The 26452-nt window shown below is 50.5% G+C and overlaps 1 protein-coding gene and 2 non-coding genes across 15 annotated transcripts in view; all 3 read right to left on the reverse strand.

Moving 5' to 3' along the window:
• The window catches only part of PRRC2B (proline rich coiled-coil 2B), a 99171-nt gene that overhangs the window by 6658 nt on the left and 66061 nt on the right, over positions 1-26452 (reverse strand). For 4 of the 13 annotated variants that reach the window (XM_075560605.1, XM_075560615.1, XM_075560604.1 and 1 more), the window contains 19 exons: positions 25340-25655; positions 23302-23492; positions 20592-20787; positions 15936-16152; positions 13158-15221; positions 11790-11992; positions 11111-11256; positions 10339-10480; positions 9141-9223; positions 8464-8655; positions 8146-8343; positions 7658-7744; positions 6574-6678; positions 6268-6460; positions 5596-5693; positions 4576-4703; positions 3632-3872; positions 1323-1502; positions 612-703 (listed from right to left, as the gene is read on the reverse strand). In XM_075560605.1, coding sequence (XP_075416720.1) covers positions 612-703; positions 1323-1502; positions 3632-3872; positions 4576-4703; positions 5596-5693; positions 6268-6460; positions 6574-6678; positions 7658-7744; positions 8146-8343; positions 8464-8655; positions 9141-9223; positions 10339-10480; positions 11111-11256; positions 11790-11992; positions 13158-15221; positions 15936-16152; positions 20592-20787; positions 23302-23492; positions 25340-25655 — 5072 coding nt within the window. The remainder of the gene's footprint in view (positions 1-611; positions 704-1322; positions 1503-3631; positions 3873-4575; positions 4704-5595; positions 5694-6267; positions 6461-6573; positions 6679-7657; positions 7745-8145; positions 8344-8463; positions 8656-9140; positions 9224-10338; positions 10481-11110; positions 11257-11789; positions 11993-13157; positions 15222-15935; positions 16153-20591; positions 20788-23301; positions 23493-25339; positions 25656-26452) is intronic. The other 9 variants (XM_075560616.1, XM_075560611.1, XM_075560614.1 and 6 more) reach the window with 8 other exon arrangements.
• On the reverse strand, positions 2138-2223 carry LOC142460491 (small nucleolar RNA SNORD62). Its single transcript, XR_012786685.1, has one exon. It is a non-coding gene; the product is annotated as a small nucleolar RNA SNORD62 (small nucleolar RNA).
• LOC142460490 (small nucleolar RNA SNORD62) lies at positions 5909-5994 on the reverse strand. The gene has a single exon (XR_012786684.1). It is a non-coding gene; the product is annotated as a small nucleolar RNA SNORD62 (small nucleolar RNA).

The raw sequence follows: 26452 nt of genomic DNA on the forward strand, positions 1-26452 counted from the left end.
GACTAGCGCCCCACTGCCTTCCTGTCCCAACATGCTCCTGCTGACGAAAACCAAACACGATGAGGGCTCTCTACCATGGCTGGACGAAAGCATTTCTGAACCAAGCTGTGACAACCAGGGAGAGTCACGGGGGCCAGGGACACACACAGCAGAAGCCAGAGTGTGCCACGGGGTCTGCTCTAGGAGCAGCAGTACAAAGTCCTCACACAGGGCAGGGGAGACCAGGAAGGATCATGAGTCTCCCTGGTAGGCGTGTGTCTCAGTGAGCATCCCCAACCTTGTTTTGTGATTTGGTAAGAAAGCGGTGAACAGTTAGGGTTGGTTCTGACGGCCATAAGACACGAGTCATTCTTTTTTAACCTCTGGCTCCCCCTCAACGCACTCCCAAACAAGTCATTTTATGATCATGACTCAAACCAAAACCAAACCCACTGTCCCCATTCCTGACTTTCCCATGGTGACCACCCCACCCCCCTTGTGAAGGTGAAATCTTGGGGACTCAGGTATGTCAGCCTCAAAGCCTGCTGGGTCTCGCCTATTATTGGAGTCATGAATCGGATTTCCAGCCAAAGCTTGCTGCTCAGCCTCCAAGCCCAGAGGCCTTCCTTTACCTGTAGGTCTGTGTGGACGGTACTGCGCCTCCTGAAGGAACATTCTGTTTACTGTCGGCAAAGTGGAAACCCTTCATCTCCATCTGAGAGGACTAGGAGAGACCAAGAAGTGATACTCTGGTCAACCAATGACCCCGAGTAGAGCCAGTGAGCGCCCACGGGAATTCCGAAACAGGGGCGTCTTCTACGGAAGGGACATGCACACCCTGTGCCCGCCCGTCCGCCCCCATCCCCAACCTAGGCCCAAAGAGAGCCTTGCTTCCTAGAAGTGCTTCCTTCTTTGAAATGGGCAGGGGAGAGCTAAGTGTGCACCCTCACAGGGGACTGACCAAAAGAGCCAGCTCGGAAAGGTTTACCCAGTTCCCTCAGCGTGGAACCAGCTGGGGCTCTGAGGACGAGTGCAGCTCACAGCCCATTACCCCAACACACACGGCTCAGTTTCTACAATCTGCACCAGAAACAGGTTCCAGAGGCCCCGGGCCCTTGGCTAGTTTGCCCCCAGGGAAGCCACTGTGTGTACTTTGCTCCCACCGCTGCCGGACACAGACATCCAGGGCAAGAAGTCCAAGGGGGACTCCCCAGAGAGTAGGAAAGCAGTGATCTGCTGGGACACAGCCCGCCAGAGGTGCCCGGCCTTTTTTTAATCGGCATGCCCTCACAAGCTAGCACGGTTGGTAAGGTAGGACCGAAGCAAGATGGCGCTTTCATTACCTCTCTGCTGGTGTTAAGGACCGAAGGCTGGGAGCCAGGCGGAAGAACTCTGCGTGGGGCTCCCACAGACAGGCTTGGCCCCTGGGGCAGCTGGATGGACTGTGGCAGGATCAGTGGCTGCTGACCAGACCCGTACCGAGGCAGAGGCAGCTGGGAGCCAGGCAGCGGCATTGTCAACTGCTAGAGGACAGGGAGAGTCATAAGCAGGAAGGGGTGTGGGGACAAAGCTACATGCCACAGCTTACATATACAGCCAAATGCTACTACTTCCTTACTTGTCGATAAGTGGCTTGAGAGTCTTTTTAAAAAGTAGAAGTGAAACGCTTGCACAACAGTAATGGTTCTATGCTTCCTTACAGCCCTGGAGAGCTGATCCTGACTTCATGGCAGGGGTCAAGTTTGAGAGAACACTGCTGGGCTGAACCGCCTCTTCCCAGCATCCAGCACACCCTTTCGGGACACGGTCACAGGGCTCGTGTATGCAGTGCCGGGAGCAGCTTGAGAATGTCACTCTGAGTGGGAACTGTGTGTGTGTGTTTGGGGGATGGGTGGGGAGCGGGAGGAGTTAGGAAGGTTCCTCAGGAAGCACTGCTGCAGCTGGATCAGAAAAGGGCAAAGTTGTATAGCAAGTAAGTTTGTCTTTACATCGCAAATAGCACGTAAAAGCCTAAAATCTGTTCTGCACCCGGTGGTGTTAAAAGAGGACCAGGGGAAGAGGTGCGGCAGGAGACTTCTACAGCCTAGAACATGCATGGCAGGTAAGAGGAGGCAGGGAGCCCCTCAGCTTCCTTCCCGACGGATGAGGGCCGCCTCAGTCTCTCAGCCACGGTCCTCTTCATCTCCCTGCTACTGAGTCCACAACGGAGGGTCAGAAGGATCTATTGGAATTACATCATCGAGACTCAAGGCAGCACCTCCTGGTGTGGGATGACGGGAGTGTGGCATGACCTGACTGATGACATAAAAGGAACACCCTAGCTGTTTGCTGAGATCAGAATGTGGGGTCCAAGAAGAAAGGTGGGGGTTTCTGAGGCAGGTTGGACAGGGTTGAGGTGATGAGTGATGAGAAATGGCTGGACTGTGGATGTAGTTTGCTGAGACCCCGAGGGAAGTAGAGAGCCATGAATGACGTGGACCGGACAACCAGAAGGAATGGGGTGGGGATCATGTTTTGGACCCACCAAGTGTGATATGGAACGCATATCAACCCAAAGATGCCGAATGAACAGTGAGTTAAACACAGGATTCAAGCTTTGATGACAGACCTGGGCTGGCAGCCTCACCATGGGAGTCACTGGAACACAGATGGTACTTGAAAGTCACGTGGAGAGATGAGCTGCCCAGAGGACATCTGAGGCAGAACAGCAGAGAAGCCTGAGCTGGGGGGATTCTTGGGAGGGAAGCCAGGAGAATTGCCCTCAAGGTGGGAGAAGTGGTTTCTGTGTCAGGTACTGCTGAAGGGGCAGTAAAATGAGTACGAAGCATAAAGCATCAGCTTCCTTAACAGAATTTACTTGCATCTTAAAAAAAAAAAAAGCCTTTCAGGGGAATGATGGAATTGACAAAGAATGTAGTCAAGAGAACGCCACAGTAGCAAGATTGCATGCTGTCAGGCAGGAGAGTCAGGGAGAAGAATGGGCACCAAGTCCTGGAGTGGGCTCGAGGCTCAGACTGGCTGACTCAGCTGTAGCAGCGGTAGGGAGAGCTGCCAGTGAAACACCCACACACCCAGAGAGGAGGGGTGGGGTAGAAGCTGGGGAGGCACCCTGGCAGAGGCAGGAGCTAACTGGAGAAGGAAGGACGTGAGGCTAGAAAGGGAGAGAGCTAGAAAAGCCAAACCCGAGGGCTAGCTGAGGGCTATGACTGTTTGATTATCATGGGGCTTGGGGCCATGGGGCGAAGGTGCTGCCTGGAAGGCCATCAGCATGGATATGAAACCACCAAGGACCAGAGCAAGAGGAGAGGCCAGGGGACAATAAGGGCAGACACCGACCAATGTGCAGCTCGGGCTAAAAGATAACACACTGGATTCGGTGTCACGGAGCTCACATCAGCAGAGGGCCAGGGCACATTCAAAGCTGTGGGGGTATCTCCTGTCCACGAGTATGCAGAATGGACAGTGACCTCTGCTTAAGGGGGGCTGAGGACAAGTAGGGTTCTTAGAGAAAGCCAGGAGAGTGATGGAGGCGAGGTGAAGGGACTGTCAGGTTCTAGCAGCTCAAGAACCAGTCTCCATGGTTCCAAGCAGCCCAAGTTAGCCCAAAGAAAGGAGCTGAGAAAAGAGTGGAGGGGGCGGCGGAATTGCTGACCTGCGGGAGCTGGGAGTCCAACATCTGGGAGGCTCCAAGCCCTGCAGCCTGGCTGAGCTGGCCTTCATAGACCAGGGCTTGGTTTCCACTCATGGGCTGGTAGTGGGAGCCCGACTGGGGCTTCACCATCTCCAAAGGCTGCATGCCTGGGAACGCCGAGTAGGGAGGCTTCAAGGCTGTGCCCCCAGACAGGATCATGGTGCTGGGTGGCGACAGGCTGGGGTGCATGTACACCTGAGACCTGCAGAAGCCAGGGAGAAGGTCAGGACCGGGTCGAGGAGCACACTTGTGGGTCTCAGACTTGAGTGGACAGCAGAATTCTCAGAGGAAACGCAAATGACCAGCTCCATCCCACTGGCGTTTCTAATAAGGTTCTTGATGTTGCCCCTGCTGCTGGTCCCGAGACCACAGCTTGAGAATCACTGCATTAAACCAATGGACATATCCAAGTGGAAAAAAGTAGAGTGTAAAAAAAACCTTTGTTACACCTAGTGTCCAATTACCCAGTAAGCAAGGTAAGCACAGACTTACTTGTGCTTACTACTAAGCCGTGGTGAGCAATTTTAATCTTGCACTTTCCAACATATCAGAGATTCACTCTGCTTCTGGGCATGGCTCTCCCAGCCCCACAGACCCTTCCTTGAGAATCAAAGCCTCTTTTCAGATGTTCAATCCCTGACATGGACACAAGGAAGCAGGGCTTCGCTGGGGCTTATTTACGAATTGAAATGAACACCTGTACATGTTTTATACCACAGATGTGGTGGGAGGGAGGGCAGAGGACATGGAAAGAAACAAGGCCTACCCCCTCAAACAGGCCTATGTCAGGCAGCCCGCCCAACCAGGGAGCAAGAACAGCGAGGCCAAGAGGCCACTGGGCTTTTGAGGCATGGGTTCTGAGATGAGAGGCTACCAGTTCCCTATGCCCACTACTCTGAGCTCACCTGAAGGGCTGTAAAGAGCTGAAGATCTCCTGGGACTGGGAGACGGGAAGACCCCCTCTCAATCCGAGCTGAGCCTGTGCCTGCAGAGAGGTGTGAAGGGAAATCGGAATCTGCTGGGCAGCGGCGGCCTGTAAAAGAACACCAGGTGGGTAACTGCAATGCCCTCTGCCCTGGGTGGCCCCAGCACCCCACCGCCCACGGCGGCTCACCACACGGCAGGGCAGCTGGGCCGCTGTTACAAAGGCAGACTGGATCATGTTGTCCCTGTGCTTCCCTTGCTCTTGGGACAAGGCCGACAGCACACATTTAGTAGCACAACCCCAAACCAGGATACCCCTGTACTGGAGGAGCTAGCCAGCCAGAACGAACCCTAGCTAAACATATCCACAGTTCTCAGAAGGAAGAAATACATGCAGCCTGATCCAGCCGTATGACAAGCAAAAGCCCACATGGGAAAGTGAACACAGTATTAGCCATTTTATTTTTTTGTTAAATAAAGGCATCTCTACCTGTAGGAGCAGTTCTGCCTGAGAGCCCCACAGGTCTATGGGGATGGCCTGACCATTTCAAGGGCAAGGCCCAGCCCTGGCTTGCGGAGGGCCACGTCCACAACAATCCCCTTGCAGCACAGACAGTATGCTGATCTTGCATAAAAAGAAACACCTGCTCATTTCTAAAACTACCTCTTTCTAATGCATCCATGCCTGGGAGCCTAGGCTTTTCTTCTCTTCATCAGAAGGATACCTGATCACCAAAAAGAATTCCGGTTTAGCTAATTCCAGGCTAGGAGGTTATGGTCTAGAGACAGGAAGGAGGACTTGGAGCAGGAAAATGGGGCAGAGTCTGGAGCATTTAGCCCCCGCTCTGCCTGCTGCTGCTCAGGAGTTCATTTAGTGAGCTACTGGAGGTGCCCCAGGAAACGAGGTGGACAGTGTCAAGCAGCACATGGAAGAGAGAGAAGCCCAGCCCGGGCGGTCCGGCCCCCTCCCTCCAGCACGCCGCCCAGCCTGCTGCCGTCACCTGTTGGTAACTCTGCTGCTGAGGTATCGTTTGAGGAACCAGCCGGGGCTGACTTGCAAACACATGGCCGTCCAGATAGAGAGGCGGGAGGTGGTTGCCTGGAAACAATCCGGGAGGTTGGAGAAAAGTTATCAGGTCTCTGTTTCCGAACATCCTTTAAGAGGGACAGTATTCAGGGCTACTCCTTTTAGGGGTGTCAAGGCTCCCTACCACCCTGGGGAACCCAGAAAGAGGGAAACGGGCTGACCGTCCCACCTAGCCAACTGCCCTAGACACTGAGAAGGGGGCTTTATTCAAAGTGAGGGGGCCTCAGTCTCTCAGTCACGGTCCTCTTCATCTCCCTGCAATTGAGTCCACAGTGGAGGGTCAGAAGGATCTATTGGAACTACATCATCGAGACTGGCAGCTGGGCCCCTGCCTTCCACTGAGCACCGAAACAGTGAGGATGCAGCTAAGGTACAAAAGGTTGTATCCATCCAGGGTGTAGGTGATGCAAAGCCCGTTCTCGGCTAACCTCTTATAGAATCAGGGTGCCACACATCTTTCTCCTGCAGGCTGTTACCAGGGTCTGAAGCCAAACCCACCCAGATGAAAGTAAATCCCAACATGTACCCCATCTCAAGGGCCTACCATGAGGAGCAGAAGGGCCTGGCCTCAAGGCTGTGATAATACCTGGAATGGAGGCAGAAGGTGCTACCGAGGCCACAGGCATGGGCGGCATGGAGACGCCACCGAAAGCACTGTAGCTGACCCCGTTGGAGGCTCCCACAGAGGACGGAGGCTGGATGCCCGAACCAGTGCCTCCTGGAGAGCTCTGTCCCGGCAAACTGGGGGAGTTCTCCCAAGCCTTGCGGGCAGACTCCATCTTTGGAAAAGCAGGGAGGGGAGGAGTAGAAATTAATACCAAGTTGAGTGGCAGTAGACCACACAGGATGGAGGGGGATGGGGGGAGGAAGGAGTTGGTATGCTGTGTGTTACCTTCAGGGTGAGGTCTGCGGTGGGGAAGGACATTGGGGAGAGACCAATAGCCCTCTGGATGTGATGATCCCGCCGGAGGATGGGAATAGACTGTGTTAATCCTGCCTGGAGACGGGGAACATGGAAACCATGGAACACATGTGGGGGCTTAGAGAACAAGCAGCCTTGTCCCAATGCACCTGCAGCGTGGCCACGTGCACTTGTGGTCACCCAGATGAAGGCGACAGCAGCTAAGCCTACCAGCTGCCCTAATCCCATCTCAGTTTCTGTGATCCAAGTCTGTGCAGGGCCACACCCACATCCTCTGGACAAGAGCACCCATGTTTCAGAGACAAAAGAAGAAAAAAAAAAAAAAACAGGAGGGGGTGCGGGGCTTAGGTGACCAGAAAGAGCACTTTGGTAATATAGATTAAGAAATGCAACATGTTACACCCACCCTCGCTCTGTCAACCGTGAGCAGAACAGCTTGTTTAGCACAGCATTTCCAAACCCACTGGACCAGAGCAATGTCCCCTATTCACCATAATACCTATCACCATTCTGTAACACAAATATTCCTTGAAACCCTCTTTGGGAAATTTGGTCCAAGTGACAGTGTAAATACTGAGCATCCAATTCACACGAAGCCCTGAACAGAAAAGTCACTGGGATAGAATGCAGGCTGCGGCCACAAGTGGCCCACAATTAACATGTCTCTGCTACTCAGGGCACAGCACAGGGTCAGAGGTAGGCCGGACAGACCCTGGGGACCCTCAGGCAACACATATATGGACTTCTAAGTAGGTACTTTCTGACTATGTCTGCCCCACCCTCATCAAAAAGAACGAGTCTGTACAGCTCCTGACACAAAAGAACACAGTGGAATCAACAGATGACAAATCAATCTGACCTTACAAACGATAACATCAGGTCCTAAACGTGGACATGACAAAGTTGTATGCAGCCTGTCCCGGGGCTGCTAGCTAGCTACCTAATGAACCTCAATTCCAACCCAGGCGGCCTGTTCTGGGCACTTGTCTGAGCCAAGCCTGCCTCAGAGAAGTGGGCTGGGTCTGTAGAGCTGAAGAAGGGCATGCACACTCACGTTACTGGCCAGGGCATCCTGAAGTTTGACGACGGGATTCCCTGCAGGCCCAGAGGCAGAACCAGGTGGCAGGCTGAAATCAGAGTCCTGGAAGAAAGGGAGGAGAGCCACTGAGGTCACCCTGGTTCATGTTGGGTAGGCAACCCTTAACTGCACCCGCAGCCTCAGTGACTCAAAAACCCCTAACCAGCATTCACCGAGAGCCATACATGAACGAGATGGCCAGATGTTCCTCACAGCACAAGGGAAGGATGGAGTTGGGCGACCACCCCCTATACTAGCTCTCCCGGTTCCCTGCCCATGGGCAAGGACATGGCTTGTGTTGGTAAGGATACTGACAGGGTAATTCAAGAGCACCTGCCACCCATCTCCCCAGGAGTTCACCACTGCTGTTTCTAAGAGAGCTCTTTCTACCACCCCTGTTCTTCTCCAAGGGCCAGGGAAGGAGGGGAAGGGTGGGAAGTGGGGGAGGGAAATCAAAGCCTCACTTTTGGATTGACTCCGAATTCAATGGGTGGCACAGGCAGCACGGAATCCACGTGAATCTCTACCCCGTTAACAGGCGGGACGACGGCCCCTTGCAGCCGCTCGGCCCCCTCCGAGCCCTTTCTGTTTTTCAGAGACCGCTCATTGCCGATGGGTCCTGGTCTGTGCTCCTTGCTCTGTCCTGAGCCTGGTTCTGAATCCTTGGTGGAAAAGCAGAGAGGCTGAGACACATGCACGGGAACCACCCCCGGCTCTAGCCACTATAGCCCCAGGAATCGGTGCCCAGGCCTTGGCCACTGTGGACACAGCGTCCAGGTTACCTTTTGCTCAGACTGCTTTTGAGCCTGCTCCTTGTGGCTGTCGGCCTTGGGTTCCGCCAGGCCAGGCCCGTTCATCTCCTCTGGCTTCAGAGTACCATACGGGGAGCTGCGCTGTGAGGAGGTCGCGGACGACTCCCGAGACTCGGCGCTCAAGTCAACGCCACTATCTCCCTGGCTGCTCTTAAAACCCTGCTGTGCAAAGCACAAGATGGGTTAGAGCCCAGACCCCCAGACTCTCCCCCAAACCACCTGCCCCAGCACACTCTGGTCCTGATGTCAGCTCTGACCTGCCATAGGTGCCTGATGATGTCAGAACACACAGCCAAACCATCAGCCCTGCCCAAGCTTCCTAACCACAGGGTCCTGGCGGTCCCTACACCGAGACCGGCAGCCTTACTGCACTCCTGCCCGCCACCCCTGGTTCAGGAGAGGCATTCAATCCCTCTCCCCACCCAGGTTGGGTTGCCCTCATCTCTCTCCCTCTCAGAGATTCAAAACCAAGACTGACTGGTGGGCCAGCGGCGAGCCAGAACCTGTGGAACTGGCTTCGGGTCCGGGCTCACCTCCCACAGAAGGGGGAACCACTGGGATGAGCGGAGGCCCGGGGTGAGCTGGCCATGTGGACAGTGAGCACACACTCCGCAGCCAACCTACATGTACGCCCCAGCCACACTCACCTCGGCGGGGCCAGCCTCGGCGCTGCTGAAGGCGGTGACGGCTTTACTCCAGGAGTCACTGGTTGGGGCCTGCACCGGCAGGGCTGTCAAGGGAGTGGGAGGTAAGAGACACACACACACACAGAGTAAGGGAATCAAAATGCAACCGCTCTGGACATACACACGCTCACAGGGACAGCTCAAGAGATACCACGGGATACCTACTGCCTGAGCCCAGCCCCCCAGGGGCACCACATTCTCAATCTCTCCCACCCCACCTTCCTTCCAGGCAGCATGTGCAGACAGCCTGCAGAGGCGTGCTTCTTCCTGTATCTCAATTCCTCTCAGCCATCCGTTAGTTAAGAGCGGCTAGCGTTCTTCCTTACCACCCCTACTCCAAGGACGTTTTCTTTCACTTAAGACTTGTGCTATCACACCCACCCGCCACCACTCATGCGTGCTACCTAAACTCACTGATAAGAATTATCGAATGAATATCCTACTCCCCTTATATTGGAGTGGATGGTTTTCCAGTGTGATTCGTTAGTGTGTTATAGTGACACAAAAAGAATCAAGGCCCACGGCCCAGGGAGTGAGTGTCCAGAGGCTCTGGGGTCAAAGTCACTTTGCATGAAAGTCTCAGCCTCTGTCTGAAAGCAGGCTGGAAGAAGGCCGCAGTGCTCCCTGGCCACAGCTCTAAGGCACGCATGCTTTAGGCATCTCCGTGCCCCGGGCTCAGGGCAGAGCCCTGGCTTCAAGATCGGCACCCAAGAAACATCTGCTCAACTTTTAAAAACAAAGTTACCAGGAAAATGGCCATTTAAAAAATAGTTGTAGAAGTATTCCTGGAAACCTATTTTCCAAAGTAGTGCGGCCACCAACGTGGCTTCCTGGCTGCCTCAGGTGCCTTTCCACGACTCCACTGAGCCCCGGCCCCTCATCCATGTCCTGCGTGAGGCAATTTCTGAACTCGATGGTCTTTCCCAAGAAGAAAAGATAATCAACAGGGGAGGGAGTTTGGAATGGTCAAGCCAACGCCCCAAGGGACCCTCCACATGTGATGCAAAAGGAAACCATCTGAGATGGCACCTGACGCTGACCCAGCAGTGAAAACCAGGTCACCAAAGTCATGGTGCCAAAGACAAGCTGTTTCCTGAGACGTGGCTTATGGCCACCTTGGTCGGGCCAAAGTGCTGAACCCAAACTCCTGGCTGCTCACCTTGGCTGCTGTTCTCCCAGATCTCGGTGCCCAGACTGTTGCCGGGCACAGTTATATCACCTTGCTCCAGGCATAAGTTAGTTTGCTTTTTGGCAAACCGAGGAGGAATGCGGGAGGAGAGGCCTCGGCCTTTAACAGGCACCTACAGGAGAAAGAAAGAACTGAAACACCAAGCATGAAGTTACAACCTCCCCCCCCCCCGCCCTAGAACCAGCTCTCCAAATATTAGCTTGGATCCCATTCCTTCTGCCTTCTCCAGACCGCAACCAGCTAGACCACCCTTGGACAAGCCTGGCAGGTCAAAGGTGCGATTGGATGGTAGTGTAGGCCTCACTTCAGTTGCTAGGGTCATGACCCTCATCCCACTCAGGTGGAGCACCCTGAAAGGAGGGCTGATTCAGAAGGCTGGCATTTGAACTCCACCATCCTGGCCCAGTCACCCTCAGTTTCTACTGCAGAACCGAGGTAACATCCCCTCCATCCATCAAAGAAATCAACCCCACTGATGTCAGGATGATTCCGACTCATTGTAACTGTAGGGCAGAGGAGACCTGCCCCATAGGGTTTCCAAGGAGAGCAGAGAGCCTCATTTCCTCGAGAGAAGTGGCTGATACCCAATACACCATGGGGTTCGTTTAACTGTGAGCATTGAGAGGCTGTGTGTGCTTAATAAACACCCCTTATCAGAACTTTGTTAACCTCCTGGTTCTGCCCCCCACCCCATCAGCCAGCCCACCAGCTCCTACGCCTACCTTACCCCATACCTTCTTACCTGCACGGCCTGCTCCTTCTTTCTTCTCTCTTCCTCCAGCAGGCGACGCTGCTTCTTGGTCAGAACTTCAATGAAGCCTTCACCTACCATAGAGCCAACCTCACTCTCCTCCCCGGGGCTGGACCCGCAATTTTCAATGATGGCATCTGAACCAAGATTTCACGAGAAGGGACAGTGTTTTCAAGCGCCAGAAGCCAGGAATAAACCAACCCAACAGGCAAGACTCAGGCGGGGCAGCAGAGACCAGGCTGTGCATTTTATCCATTCCTCACACCCCTCTGAACAGCACACCATTACCTCATGCCAGAGAAAAGGCCCGTAGTCTTAAGAGATAGGCACACTTACACCCCCAGCTCTATCACTAGCCAGTGAGGTGATCCTGGACAAAAAAACTGAAGTTTTTTGAGCCTCAGACTCCCCTCAGCAAAACTGGAGCCTGCACGGCTATTACAGGGATTCAGAGAGGCCTCGAGCAACACTGGCAGGGACCTTGTCTGACTGGCTCCATGCGACAGCCCCAGGAAGAAGCCTAGGGCCTGGCCAGAGGAGTGCCTCAGAAGCTAGCACATCCCAGGAGAGCCAACTGAGTACCTCGAGGCAGCTCCTGCAGCCTGAGCCTGGCTTGGGGGTCAGACTGGGCTCATCTTCCCCATAAAGACACAGAAGTGACCAGACTCACTTCCATAGCTCAGCTCACATTGTTTCAGGGTCTCTCCTGGCTCGCCTGTCCTGTGTGCAGCCAGCGTGGCCTCCTTCTCAGATTTCTTACTGGAGCCTTCAGGGCCATCAGAGTTGACACGGGCAGCTCGATCCAGGGAGTAGGTGTGGCTGCTCCCGCTGCTGCAGCCACTGAGACCTCCAGGCAAAGCTTCTTCTGGGGACCTGTACAAGAAGGAAGCATTTGTTAGTCCAGAGAGGGCCGGAGGCTGGGAAAGGCAGAAAAGGAAAAAAAAACATCACATATACATATAACACACACACACACATGCTTTGGACCTATGCCCATCTCCTCTAGCTCAGACTGTATGCCCATGTGTGTGTACGTACACACACACACACACACACACACACACACACATACACACACACAGTCACCCGTGCTGCTCAGCACACCTCTCTTCTTTTCCACTATAGGCCAAATGCAGCAGGATTGCAGAAAAGAGGCAAAAAAGCAAGATGCTCAGAAGAGCCACAGAACTGCTTTCTACACAGTTCTAGGCCAGCAAAGGCCTAGCATTGTTTATAGCAGGCCCATGTCTATACACCTCAACCATGAGCGCTAGGCTAGATTAATACCTGAAAGTGCTTGGCACACTCCCCTAGTTCTTGCTTTGCAGGACTATAGGAACTATGTTAGGATTTCCGATTCTAAGGAGGGTGGAGGTGCAAACAAGCTCCCCTCTAATGAGGCACAGCTATTCTGCCCATGTGGCTTCTGCTGTCCTTCAAACTAGGGACAATGAGCTGACACAAGGCGCAAGCCAGCTAATCCAGGTTGCCCGCTGCCCTCTGTGGATGGCCTTTACTACACCACGAGGACCCATCTCAGAAGCAATGCCTCACCGCTGTCCCCAACCCCACTGTCCATGCTGCAGTCTGGCAGGAGGCACGCAGCAGAGGCACCTGGGGGCTGGCTGGGGCTCAGCAGGCTCTGGGCACAGGCCCCCCCTCCTGCCCAGGGATTCGAAGGACATGCACAGCGGCTGCGCTCTTGGGATGGGTGCCAGGAGCACAGGGGGAACCCTGGAGTGGGGATTGTTGCTCTGGTCTTGTTTTTGAAGCCACAACCGCGACAATAAAAACAAAAACAGAAAAGACTACAAGAGAAGCAGACAAGCGATGCGAGAGCCCATGATGAAGACGCTCACACACAATGGCCGTGGCGGGAGGGCGCCTTCTGGGGCATGACGAGGAGGTAGAGTCGGGTGGTGCCCGACACATGGTAGGACATTCATGCATGAAGTGCTGCTTAGAGAAGTGGTTTCATCACAGAACAAAAATTAAAATTAAAACTAAAACATAGGACCTGAGTTTGATTGTGTGTTACCTTTTGGCTTTCAAAGGCGTCCCATTCTGCTGGCTCTCATAGCGGGGAGAGGTCTCACCACCACCTGGCCTAACGGACTTCTCCCCAAACCCTCCAGGCTCCAGCTTTCGGCTCTGTCTGTCAACCAGGGGCCGCTGGCTAGAGAAGCTCCTCTTGGCCAACTCTCTCTTCTCCCCCAAACCGGCCCCAGACAGACTGTTGTCCAGCTGGGAGTCTGGCTCAGCCACGTGGCCGTCCCGCCGCTCCCGCCTCTCATTGAAGTCACTGCTCTCGGAGGCGGTCTCCCACTCTTCGTTGGCGTAGTCAGAGGAGTTCTGGTATGAGAGCTCAGGGGATTGGTGACCCACAGCACTATTCTTGTCCCCAGGACAGAGTTTGGATCTGCCTGGCCACTGACCAGCCAGCAGGTGGGCCTCCTCCTCAGGCCCCCACAGGCCCAAAGATTCACGCTCTTGCCTGAGGCGCCTGAAACGAGGAGGCTTGTCTTGGCGCGGGGGGCGTCTTCTCCGGAAGGGCCGGTTCTCAGCATTTTCAAGGTCTGCCCCATGCTCGTCTGGGAAATAGGACCGCTTGTCTTCCAGGCGGCTGTCCTCAAAGCCCCGGCCGCCAAATGAGTCAGAGTGTCTGTAAGAATCGGGGACACAGTCTCGATCGTTGGTTCGCCGGGCACCACAGGTGTCAGGAGAGCTGTACTCCTGCCAAGAGCTGCCCGGACTTTTGCTCTGCCAGTGGGGCAACTCCTTGGACACGAAGGTCCTCCGCCCATAGCCACAATTGCTCAGCCTGGGCGGTAGGGCTCGCCCAAAGGCCCGAGTGCCTCGATTCTTAGCATCCAGGCCGTTCTGGTCGTCGGGATACATCTTGTTGGATCGCCAGGAATCTCTGAAGTCGCCTTTCTTCAGGGTGCTCTCCTCCCTCTCCAGGAGGGAGCCCTCGTTGCCACTTTCGGAGCCTCTCTGCCGACGTCTCTTGGGCAGTTCCTCGGACTCGGAACCCTCACTGTGGGTCTCACTAGCAATCCTGCGCCGGGGCTTAGCTCTGGGGAAATCTTCGGGTTGGCTAAATTCCCGCAGTGCCCGGCCTCGGCTGCTTCTTTGGTTGTTGCTATAGATGCCCCGAGTTCCAAGGAGCCCCCCGCCACAGAGGCCACCTCCATTCCCGCCAGCAGAGCGGCCACGGAAAGTGAATTCTCGGAAACCACGGCCCCGGCTCCGGCTCTGCCCTCTGCCTCCAAAAGCTTGCTCCTCATCAATAAAGATCCAGTTGTTTCTCTTTGTGGGAGGGAGCTCACTGGACTCCCGTGTCGCTCGCATTTCCCAGGCCCTGTCGGGTTTGTTGGCCTCATGGCCAAAACCAGCACGGGAGGAGTCCTTGTCCTCTGAGACAGAAGCAGAGGAGTTGGCTAGGGCAGAGTCGTTCTCCTCATCCTCCTCTTTTTCTGCCTGGTGACCTGGCTCCTTCTCTTTGGCCAGTCGGCTGTTCTCCTCCCCTAACTCTTGCTTGATCTTCTCTAGTTCTTTCTCCTTGTCTTCTACCTTGAGGGCCTTCAGGACAGGTTTCTTGATAGGCCCAGACCTGCGGCTCCGGCCTGTTGGCTCCTGAGGCTGGCTCCCCGAGCTCCGGGTTTCTGGAGTCCACTCAGGCTCAGAGGCCAGCTGTTTGCTGGTATTGCCTTCCTTGTCCCAAGAGGAGGCGCTAAAGGCTGGCCCATCCCGGGGTGCCTCCTTCTCAACACCATTGGCTGTGTCAGTGGCCTTGGGTTGGTGGCTAATGTCCCAAGTGCTATACTCTGGCTTTTTCTCAGCTGGGGCAAAGTCAGGCTCCAATGGGGTACACCTGAGGTTTGGGGGGTGACCCCCTGGAGCACTTGTTTCCTGCACATTTTCTTGGGGTGGAAATAAAAGCTCCTGGCCTAGTCTTTGAGCAGAGATACAGCTGTCAAAGTCTGCTTGGGCCTTCTTGTCAAAAGCACTCAAGTATTCCTCCCCTCTCTCCTCAAAGAGATCGCGCTGGGCACTTACGCCCCCTGACCTTCCAGGTGAGGCAGAGTAAGAGCTTTCATTCCTGAAAAGGAACCAGAAAAATCAGTCAATGTGATTGGAGCCTGGTTCCTGGTTTCCATGCTGAACACAGAGCTTAGTTTAAAAAAAAAAAAAAAACACAAAAAACTTAAAAAAAAAAAAAAGTAAAAGTAAAAAACAAAAAACCATAAGCACCAACATCGCTCTATCTTTAAACATGTCTCGGAGTTGCTGGGCCATGGGTTGGCTGGTGCCCCCTGGAGTCCGAAAGAGTGATGGATGCAGTGGCTGCAGGGTAGACTCAGCGTGCCACCCTGGAGACAGAGAGGAGCTGGGAGAGCCTCTGGTTCAAGGAACGAGCTGGAGCCTGAGAGTCCGTGAAGAGTCTGGGGCATGGGGATGGCAAAGTCGCCAGGTTGGCAGGGCCAGCTTTCTTTACTTCCACAGGAACAATCCATGGCCTGTGCTCTCAACCCCACCTGCCGTGCGAGCCCCCCGCCCCCGACTCCCCCCTTGCCCCATGGTTTCACTCCATGAGTTTTGCCTTTGACCCCCAGGAGTTCTTGGCCTTCTAGTCCTGCCATCAGATAGGAACCTCTCATACATAAGCATTCAAGCAATCCCAACAGACTCACTGTCCCTTCATCCTGGGCAGTGCCTCCTGGGATATCACCTCGTCCCAGAGTCCCTCTCCATTCAGGATGTGGGCACTCTCCCTTCAGTTGCTGGTCAATAGTGCCAAGTGGTGTCACCTCACCTGACGTGCATGTCCATGGCCAGAGCGTCGTTCAGTTTTGGGTGGGGGAGTGAGTACCCCTTATTCTGCAAAGCCATGTAGCCCTCGGGACTCCACACAGGAGCCGACTCGATGGTAGTCGCTTTTCTTTCTTGAAGTGGGGGCACACAGTTCTGCTCCTCAGACCGACAGCCAGTCCCATTGAGGGAGTCTTGGGGCATCATAGGTTTCATGAATCCTGAAGAAAATAAAGAACTAACCTATGACAGCTTGTTTCTACAGCCCTGCCCCAGTCTCAGGGTCAACCAAAACCTCAGAGGAAACTAAGAGTTGCCCCAACTGGCCACACGGACACAGCAGGACTCCACCTGCCTGCTAAGAACCACTGGGTCCTTCATCTTTCTGAAGACACATCAACATGAAATTTCAAGTAGATCCATGAAGACTGACCTTAGTTCCTGACCAAGAACCTCTATGCTGAAGGGCATACAACACCAGAAGGAAACTGAAGCCTCAGATTAAAGAGCTCCTTGAGGTCAGTCAAAATGCCTGATAGAGGGGGCTAGTCCATCAGCGGGGAGAATGTCTCCACAAGCACCAATACGACCACGGCGAGCCACACACCCAAGGGCTCTCAGGGAACCACTGGCAAGAAGATGGTGGGGACTTGGGTTCTGCCTCTTTCTATTTATTTCTATCCCTAAGATTGGCAAGACCTATTTTATAAGCCACAAAGGGAAAAGGGGTGGGGCTAATAAAAAATGACAATAAACTGTTAAGAATGGCAAAATGTTAACCCTGTAAGACCGAAGAGGAGTCTATGAGTTATAATTAGCCAGGGAACCTGGACAGATCATCTGACCACTCAGCCTCTTTGCCCATGTCTACCAAAGGAAGGCGGGGTAGGTTAGCATCGATGGCAGGAAAAGTCTCCTTAGATCCAAATCAATGCATGAAAATATCAGATTTTTCAAACCCTTTAGAAAGTTTAAGCAAACAAATGTGTCATCTTCTATCGTGAGATCAGCAGGCTGGACAAATGATTCTGCATCGGGTGGTTTCCAAATTAGTTTTAGTCATACAATTCTCTGATCAAATGCTATAGATATACAAACCTAGTTAAAGTCAAATTAAGTGGGGCTAGACCCTCTCTGGAACCCTAAAATCACATACCATTCAAAAAGCGTTTACTATGCAGCAAACAAAACTGCTCAACACTGTACTTCTTTCTGGCAATAGAACACCCTTTATAACCTGCAGAACATTTTACTTGCTGAGTTGCAGTCCCAAGAAAATGAGAAAACCATTCCCACAGGCCCTGAACTGGTGTGGGGGCAGCCCTGGAGTCAATGACTTCACAGATAGATGGAGTAGACCTGCCTGCATAAGGCGGCATGTGAGATGCAGCTAAAAGAGATGATCCTCAAAAAGCTACATCCTTAACTAAGGATGTAAAAGGTAAACGGAACTTCCTGAAGCTCCTTCACAAGCTCTTCTGTATGGGGAAATAACTAGGAAGTGTTGCTGTCGTGGTAACCAGTAGCCAGATTCAGAATAAACAGTTCTCCTAAAGCCCAGGAATAACTACATGTACCCACTATCATGTTCCGATGCATTGGCGGTAGATTTGGCTTCGCTTTGGCTGAGGGCAATGTCTCAGTTACTATGAATAATAGCTCACAGTTGGTGAAACCTTAGGGAACTCAAACCCTACTAACTCTCCACAGAAAAGCTCTGCTGGAAACAAACCCATTATCCAGATTAACCACACGCATGTGGAAGTAATTCAGGCGAGTCCAGAGAGACAGGCTAACATTCCTGTTTAAATTTACTAAAAGCAGCAAAGAGCTTGAAGCATAACCAAAACACAAGACATTCAAAAAAACTTTTTTTTAAAGAACATAACATAGTCACTGACACGAAAGGGTCACTTAAATAATAAAATATCAGATTAGACACAGCTGTAGAAAGAACAGAACTAGAAAACAGTTAAGAGGTAAATTTCTCAGAAGGCAGCACAGAAATCATCTTTCATATTTTCGAGGTCAGAATGAGAAGGTAACAAAACAAACTTGGTAGCAGTTCTAGAAAGAAGAAGAAGAAAAAACAACAAAGAGGCAATATCTGAAGTGATGAAGAATTATCCTGAGATGATAGAATAGTTAAATGCTTAGATTCAAGCACAGTAAAGTCTACGCAGAATAAAATGGCATATATCTACAGAATACCAAAGACAAAGAGAAAAATCTTAAAAGTTGCTGGAGAAAGCTGAGTAGATTAGATTATCCAGCAAGAAACCCAATCAAAGAAGCAGTCGGTGCCAGAAGAAACCGCAATAGGACTCCATGCCCAGCTACAATACTATTCAAGGGCAAGGGTGGAGGAAAGACTTTTCCAGACAAAGGTAATCAATTGCCAAAACTCTGTTCAGAAAAACTGCTAAGGAATGTACTTTATAAAGAAGTAAATTGTTTCCAGATGGAAGGAAAAAAGAAAAGAAACTGGTAAATATACAAGATAATTCAAACAAGCAAAGACTAAATATGATCTATTGCCAATCCTCACTCTGAAATCACGATGGATTTAAAGGGCACAAAAACAGAGAACTAAAAGTCGAGGCAAAAATAACATTCAGGACCACAGGAGGTAAGCAGTGTTGAGGAAATCTTAACTTAAGCAACCACTAAGAAGAAACAGAATGTATAAGAAAAATGAATAAGGAAATCTAAGGAAAATGCAACAACAAAAAAGAAAACTGCTAAGAAATAAAATGTGATAAAAAGCATGAAACAGAAATGAGAAGGTAAGAAAACAGATAATGATAATCTTAATTGTTGAGAATGAATTCTGACAAATGTCATTTTTTGATGTTAGATAAAACGATCCTCTCAAAAAATTAAAACTTGAAAACTCCCCTAAAGTAAAAGCTCAGAAAGGCTGACAGTACAGGTTAGAATATAAATTACCAAATATTAACCCACAGAAAATTGGGATAATTACATTCATATCACACAAAGTAGTCATTAAAGGTAGAAAGCAGTCTTAATATGAATAAAGGTGCCACAAAATGAAATTTTACAACCACAGGTGGTTTTAACACATTCTTAATAACTGGTCAAGGGGATAGAAATTGTTATGATTCAGATATTTGCACAACACAATGAACAAGCTCAATATATTCAGATGGAAAATACAAAGTTCCTTCAAGCAAAGTTAAATGTTTAAAAAGAGAAGATAACTACTTCACAGCCCATCAAAATCTCAGCAAATTTCACATAATCGAGGTCAGGGATAAAGCAAATTCAGTCTGGAGCCACCGTTTTTCTTTTTTTCCATGGATAAAGTTTTATGTGGACAGAACTCCATTTGTTTACGCACTGCCATCCGATGGTTCTGGGCCTTGGTGGATGGTACAGTGGTTACATGTTGGACTGCAGTTTGAAACCACAGGCTCGCTGCTCCTCGCAAGGCGAGGTTCCCCACTCCTGTAAGGTATTACAGGTTCAGACGCCCAAGGGCAGTTCTACTTTGTCCTGCAGGGCTGCCTCGAGTCAGAATCGACTCCATAGCTGTTTTTATTCCTGACAGAAGTGAACAGTACAGCAGTTTGTTGACTCCTCTTTTAGATCAGACAGACCATAATATCTGACCCTAGAGTAACTACATCAGAGATTACTACCATAATGATAACTTTTAAACTCTGTATCAGGGGTCCTCAAACTTTTTAAACAGGGGGCCAGTTCACTGTCCCTCAGACCCGTTGGAGGGCCGGACTACAGTTAAAAAAATTCCTATGCACACTGCACAGATCTTACTTTGAAGTAAAAAAACAAATGGGGCAAAAATACCCAGCGGGCCGGATAAATGTCCTCCGTGGGCTGCATGTGGCCCACGGGCTGCAGTTTGAGGATGCCTGCTCTATATATCTGGAAGTTATTTATCAAAATAAATAACCCAAACATTAGAAACTCAACAACAGCATCAATAACACAATGCAGGCTGAAGTTACAGTGATACTTTGAGAAATACAGCCTTAAATTTTAGCTTAGCGTAAAAAATAAATAAATCTGGTTATTAATGAGTCAATTTAAAGGAAACAGGGAAAAAAAAGAGACATTAACGAAGCAAAGAGAATTAACAAACTCTAACTAAGAAATGATTTTAAGACATCACACCAGCGGTTAGCAACCTTCCTAATGCAGAGACCCTTTTGTATAGTTCCTCATGTTGTGGTGACCCCCCAACCATAAAATGATTTTCGTGGCTACTTCATAACTGTCATTTTGTTGCTGCTATGAATTGGGCGACCCCCCGTGAAAGGGTCGTTCAACACCCAGGGGGGTCGTGACCCACCACATTGGACAAATGCTGGGAAAGACTGGGGAAAATAAAATAGACAAATACACAAACAGCAATAAGAAGGTAAAGAGGACAAAGCAACATAGCAGAGATCTAAAAATTAATTGCAACAATTGATAATGAGGGTTATCTTTGCCACAGGTTCTATTATTATATTCTCATTTTGCAAACAAGGCAATCAAAACCCTGGCAAGTCAGGTGCCTTGCCAAAGCAGCCACAGCTGGAATCCAGAATGCTCTAACTCTCCAAATGATACATTCAGCTACCACATTACAATGGGATAGTACAGTACGGACTATCAGAATACAGAGTATTACCTGAAGGATGTAGGGCTGAGGGATAGAAATCAACAGGTGTTCGTGTGGGTGTGATCCGTGGGTCCATGTAGGAAGGCATCATCATCCACCTGGGGTCGAAGCCTAGCATCTGGGGGTGGTGTGGGTAAAAGGTACGCTGTGGGTGGGAAGGTGGTGGGTACACCGGCTGCCAGTGCTGCATCTTGTACAGCTGCTCCTGGCCAGGGAGGAAGAGAGGCCTGGTTAGTGATCTGCTGCTGGATGCAGATACTGCCCACCCGCCCACAAACTCCCACCAAGCTTCTGGACAGTTGCACCAAACAATTGCGTGGATCAGAAGGCCAAAGAGGAATAGAAAGAAATGGAGTGGCACAAACACTGCCTTGCCAGTGTTGACACTTGGTGCACACCTGGTCAACTAAGCCGGCACTGTTTATCGAAACAGGACTGATACACTCTTCCACTCCACCAGGCAAGCCAGATTTTCATTTAGATAAAAAAATCTCCAGGAATTTGATCAAGCGACCAGCACATCTCCCAGTGAATTTCTAGAAGCTGGCTGCTTCTCTTCATTTCTATAACCAGTACCTGAGGATAGTCCTCAGAGAGAACCAGAAAAGCCCCTTCTCTGTTTCTTAAAACGCAATTAGAAAGCTCTTCATTGTACCACACCGCTTTGTGTCGGGCCCACTTCAGCACTTTTCCAAACCTACAAGGGAGCCAAGTCCTGCAGGAGCTTGGTGCCTCCACTTTTCTAGCGACAATGCACATGACTGCCTCCGCTCCTCCATCTGGACTAAATGCTTGCTTGCGCATCCACTGTGGGACAGCCTGCCTGCCTTCCACCCATAAACTCCACTCCCCCTTACTCCTTTTCTTTAGGTTTCAGCTAAAAACAAGAAACAGTCCTCTGGGAAGCCTATCACTCAACTCCTGGCTCTTACGGCACTGATGTGTCTCCTTTGCACCATTAGTCTTCTCTGATGCGGCCCCTCACTAAATCCTAAGAGATTGTGCTTGGCCAATTCCCCACGGCAGCCTTGAACCTAAGCGCTATACTTGGTACATAGAAAGTACAAATATAAATATCTACTTGTGTGAATGAACGATCACCAAGAAAGAATGAATTAAAATAAAAGAAAGAATGAATTAGCAATGTTCAAAAACAAAGACTCTGTGCAGATAATTAGTTTTAGACCCTGCTGGATTCACTCCTGAGTGCTTTCCAGGTATGCCCTACTACGGTAAATATCCTCCATCAGCACTCCAGCAGGTCTCCAACCCTGAGTGAGACTAAGAAGGTAGTGGGGTAATCAGACTACCTAATATGCCTTGAGGCACATACTCTTTCAATATGCCAAGAGAAAAAGGCTGTCCAACCAGTCCAGGACAACACAGGGCCCTATTCCCCTATGGACAGGCACAGTCCCTTCAAGGGGCACCCCCCAAATGGGGCTCATCCTTCCAGAGGTTTGTGATGCTAGCTTAGGAGAGGGCTCGTTTCTTTTCGCTGGAGGCCCAGGGTCTTTAAAGAATCTGGTCAGTCTGCGCCGACAACTTTCTTTCTAAAGAGTTTACATAAAGGTCAGCAATTCCAAAGCACCAGCCACTCCGTGGGAGAAAGATGGGGGCTTTGTTCCTGTAAAGAGTCCCCGTGTGGGAAACTCACAGGGCAGTTCCACCTGTCCTAGCGTGTCACTGTGAGTCAGCACCCACTCGATGGCAGTGCGTTTAAAAGGGATGTTTTTGCCCTTCACCAACTCAGAAGAGCTGGCTAGAGCAACTGCGGTTGTTTCATTTAGTTTGAGTTGCTTCCGGGAGCTCCTGCAAAAGCACAGGACCCTGGTCTGAGCCCGTGCAGTGCTGCTTCTTCACAGGGAGTTCACAGAAGAGGACCTGGGAAGAGGTTCTAAAGGAGACTGAGAGAGACACTGGCAAAAGGCCTGAGGCTTTATTGTGTGTTCCCAGGGCACACATGTCTTGAAACATTAAGTTATTATTAATGTTTTCTTGCTGCTCTGCCAGGCATGCACTAAGTGTAACCCAGATTAGCACCACAGTCTCTAACCAAAAGAAGACACTAACAGTTCACGTTGGTCTCCCAGTACCACAGGACATGGGTAGCGTTTACTGCCCTTACCCACATGATCTTTTTAGGTTTTTGAAATGTCAACAGTGATAGAGATACTACTAGTGTTGATGAACCAGCTTACAGGCCTCTTACAAAGCTCTTCCAGTCCATGAAGGTCCAGTTTCATCCTTGGAAGGCCAGTAGACCACCAACACGGACTCTATACAGCCACATGGGCTCTAACATGTAGGGAGTCCTGGTGGCACAATGGTGAAAGCACCTGGCTACTAACTGAATGGCCAGGGGTCTTCACCCACCAGAAGCACCCTTGGGAGGAAGACAGGGCAGGGAGAGGAAGGTTAGCCTTAGAAGCCTTATGGGGCAGCTTGTCTATATGGTATAGGGTTGCTGTGGGGTGGAACCAATGGAAGGTGATGGCTTGGTTTTCCACAGTTTAGATAAAAGTGGGGGCCAAGAGTTCAAGGAACAATGGAATTTACAAAGGTAAAGGATTTGTCCAAGAATGACTGGAAGTACCTTTGCAGATAATAGCCAGAGGCTGAGATGCTAAGGCTACAAAGGTTTGAGGTGCTGCGCTGAAGAACTATCACCATTGGTGCTGCTGCTGAGTAACTGCATGTGTTTCCCGGATCTGTTTACCTGCTGCTGCTGCTGCTGCTGGCGCTGGAATCTGGGAGGCAGTGACTTCTGATACTTGCTGAACTCCAGTACAGGGGACCCAGCCTCCCTGGCCTCTTCTTCACTGCTGATGCTTGGCGCAGCAGGAGGAACCGTGGGTGCTTCCTCAGCAAACATGCTCGGAGTGTCCTGGACAGGGAACTCTGGGGAGCCTAGAGAACCCACCCCGAGAGAAATTCTAATGTGGGTTTTCAAAAGCTCTGCCACACAGACACTTCACCGCTGTTACTTTTCTTTTACAACTACACACAAGCCACCACCAGACTATTCACACCCCCCTAAGCTAGCGCCCAGAGCCCTGGTGACAGAGTGGGTTACTTACTAGGCCGCTAACCACAAGGTCAGTGGTTCATATCTTCTAGTCGTTTTTTGGAAGAAGAATGTGGCTTTCTGCTCCATAAAAATCTACTGCTTTGAATCTCACAGTTCTATTCTGTCTACAGTTTGAACAGACAGGATGGCAGTGAGCTTTATACTCTGGCATTATGCTGAAGGTTCTTGGTGTACTAACTGACAGATCCGACAACACACCAGGAAGTGTTTCATGCCATCGTCGTCTTAGAGATCACGATGCCTGAGATGGTAGCTACACTGCCCTAAGTAATAGGTTGGTGGCAGAGCAGAGACTTGATTCCAACCGGAAAGACTCAGTAAATGAGAGAATAGTTACAATCTCAATGATGCCCGTTTAGCCAGCATCCAAAACAAGAGCTTTAGTCTCTCCTGCTATGTATCCACATCCACAAAATGAGGACTTGAACTGTGCCTACTCCCCAGGGTTTTTGCTGAAAATTAAATGAGATCACCTGTATTTGTATTTCCAATGCCAGGAACGGAAATGCTCAACACCCTGCCCCCATATTGTTCTCTCTGAAATGCCCTGTGCTTGTGGGGGGGGGGGCAGTTCAGCTTTCTAGTCTTCATCGTATGGCTAAGGGCTAACAAACGCTGGTGGAAAAGGCTCAGGGCCCAGAGGTGCATCCCAGAGAAAGGGTGCAGATGCCAGGGGTGGTGACGAGCCCTGGTGGAGCTATGGGCAAAGAAATGCACCGTTAGCTCAGAGCCAGCAGTTTACACCCACCAGTTGTTAGGGAGAGCAGTCAGCTTCCACAAAAACTTACGGGAGCATAACTCCTATATAGGGTTCGAGCCAACCCCATGGCAGTGGGAAGGGGGAATATAGACCAGTTTACAATGTGTACTCAACCCTCAGGCCTATTCTGGATCACAATACCGAGTCCTCGGGTCCACTGAGAACCAGAGTCAACAAGCCACATCACGCACCAAGATAATGCTACTTCCTGGTCACTCCATCTCCCATCTCTCTAAATCCTCTTGAGACTTGCAGTCTTCCCCTCTAAGTCTACTGCACTGAGGTCAGAAGGAAAGCTATCTAATTCCCTAACTTGTTTAGCTGGAATGTCACTAAGAAGTTTTCAGAGACTGGAATAAATATTGTGCATGCCTTTCTTAAGGAGCACACTGATGATATTCTTTAAAACTACTCTGAGAGGTTTTCTCCATCACACAGCAGCGTTTAAGATCTCTAACATTTGTGACCCACTCCTCTAAAGACTGAGTGCCAGGAAAAAGTTATTCTAACAAGTGGACTTCTTTGAATTTCATGTCAAAGAACTCTGTGCTTTTAGTAAAGTTCTCTTAACAGCTGTATCTTTGGTGGTAATGCTAAGTGATAGCGATGGTGCAACTTGTAATATTACCAGTAAGCATTTATATGCTTTCTACAGACAGTGACCTTGCCAAGTTCCTTTTATTCTTATAGACGAGGGAGTGGGTTCTAGAAAGAGGAGGAGCTTAGCCACCTAATGGGCGGGATTAAGTCACACCTAATGGGCGGAAATAAGTCGCACCTGACTCCAGAGCCTAACCTTGAAACCCTGGCTATTCCCAATTATAATCAAGCTGTAAAATCAACAGTCTGCAGAGAAAGAAGCAAGATGCAAACAAGCCCCCAGGGAACTGAGGGCCTTCCCCTTACCTTTGCGGACAACAAGGCAGTTCTCCTGGAGGGGCACCTTCTCAATGCCTGGAGATCGAGGGGCTTCCTTTTCCACCTGTTTCTGGGTCTCACTTGCCTTCTGGGCCTGCTTACACTTTTGGTCCAGCTGTTTGAGTTTGGCGGCACAGGCAGCCAACCTCTCCTCCCGGGCTCGGCGCTCTTCTTCTTCACGGCGCTTGCGAGCTCGTTCCACAGCCTCAGACATCTCTGATTGAATGAACTTCTGTCTCGGGGGTAGTTTGTCCTCTTTATCCTCAATGGACTGCTGTCGGAACATGTTGCCCATTGAGGGCTTCTGCCAAGAGAAGGAAAGTCCAGATGAAAGGGTAGGCCCAAAACTCAGCAGACAGGGGCCACCACCGTTTTGGGGTTAGGGGTCTATGCTAAGATCCTTGAAAGGCAGCACTGGGATTGCAATTAGAAGACCTTCAATGTACTTGGAACAAGTTTTCTTGGCTGAGAATGACAACAGAAACACCTGGGACTATGGGTGCGTGCCACTGCAGCGATATGTAGTAAATGGGTGCTTTTCCCCACTGCTGCTGGCATGGATTTTGTGAACTGGAGGTTTCAGAGTAAACTCAAGATTTTCAATATAGACGCAGAAGCGATATGGATGTAAATGTGCAGGTATATATATATGCATACGTATATAAATATGAGGGGCTTCAAAAAGTCCTAATAACTTCAAATTCTTTGTTTTCCACAATTTTGTTGAAGCTTCCTTATATCTTCCCTCTCAGAAGCTCTGAGCACCCCCGGCACCCAGATACTGGTTTCCAAATAGGAACCAGGAGTTTTTGTTGAAATGATTGACTCCAGGGCAAAGACAAAATGAGTCTGGGGAAATGTTGTTCAGTCAGAAAACAAGAAGTGCCCCCTAAAATGGTAGATATTTATAAAGAGGGCATAGAGGCCAATGTGAAGAGACTTTCAATGTCCCATTCAAAGACAACTTGAATTTCAAAACAAATAGAGTAAACAAAGTACAATCCAACTCCACTCAAATGCAAATAAAGGAGAAAATTTAAAACTTGATGAGAAATGGGATACTTTAGAGTCAGATCTCCTCTCAAGATGCTTCTTAAGAAG

The sequence above is a fragment of the Tenrec ecaudatus genome, chromosome 10, assembly GCF_050624435.1.
Source record: "Tenrec ecaudatus isolate mTenEca1 chromosome 10, mTenEca1.hap1, whole genome shotgun sequence".
NCBI lineage: Eukaryota > Metazoa > Chordata > Mammalia > Afrosoricida > Tenrecidae > Tenrec > Tenrec ecaudatus.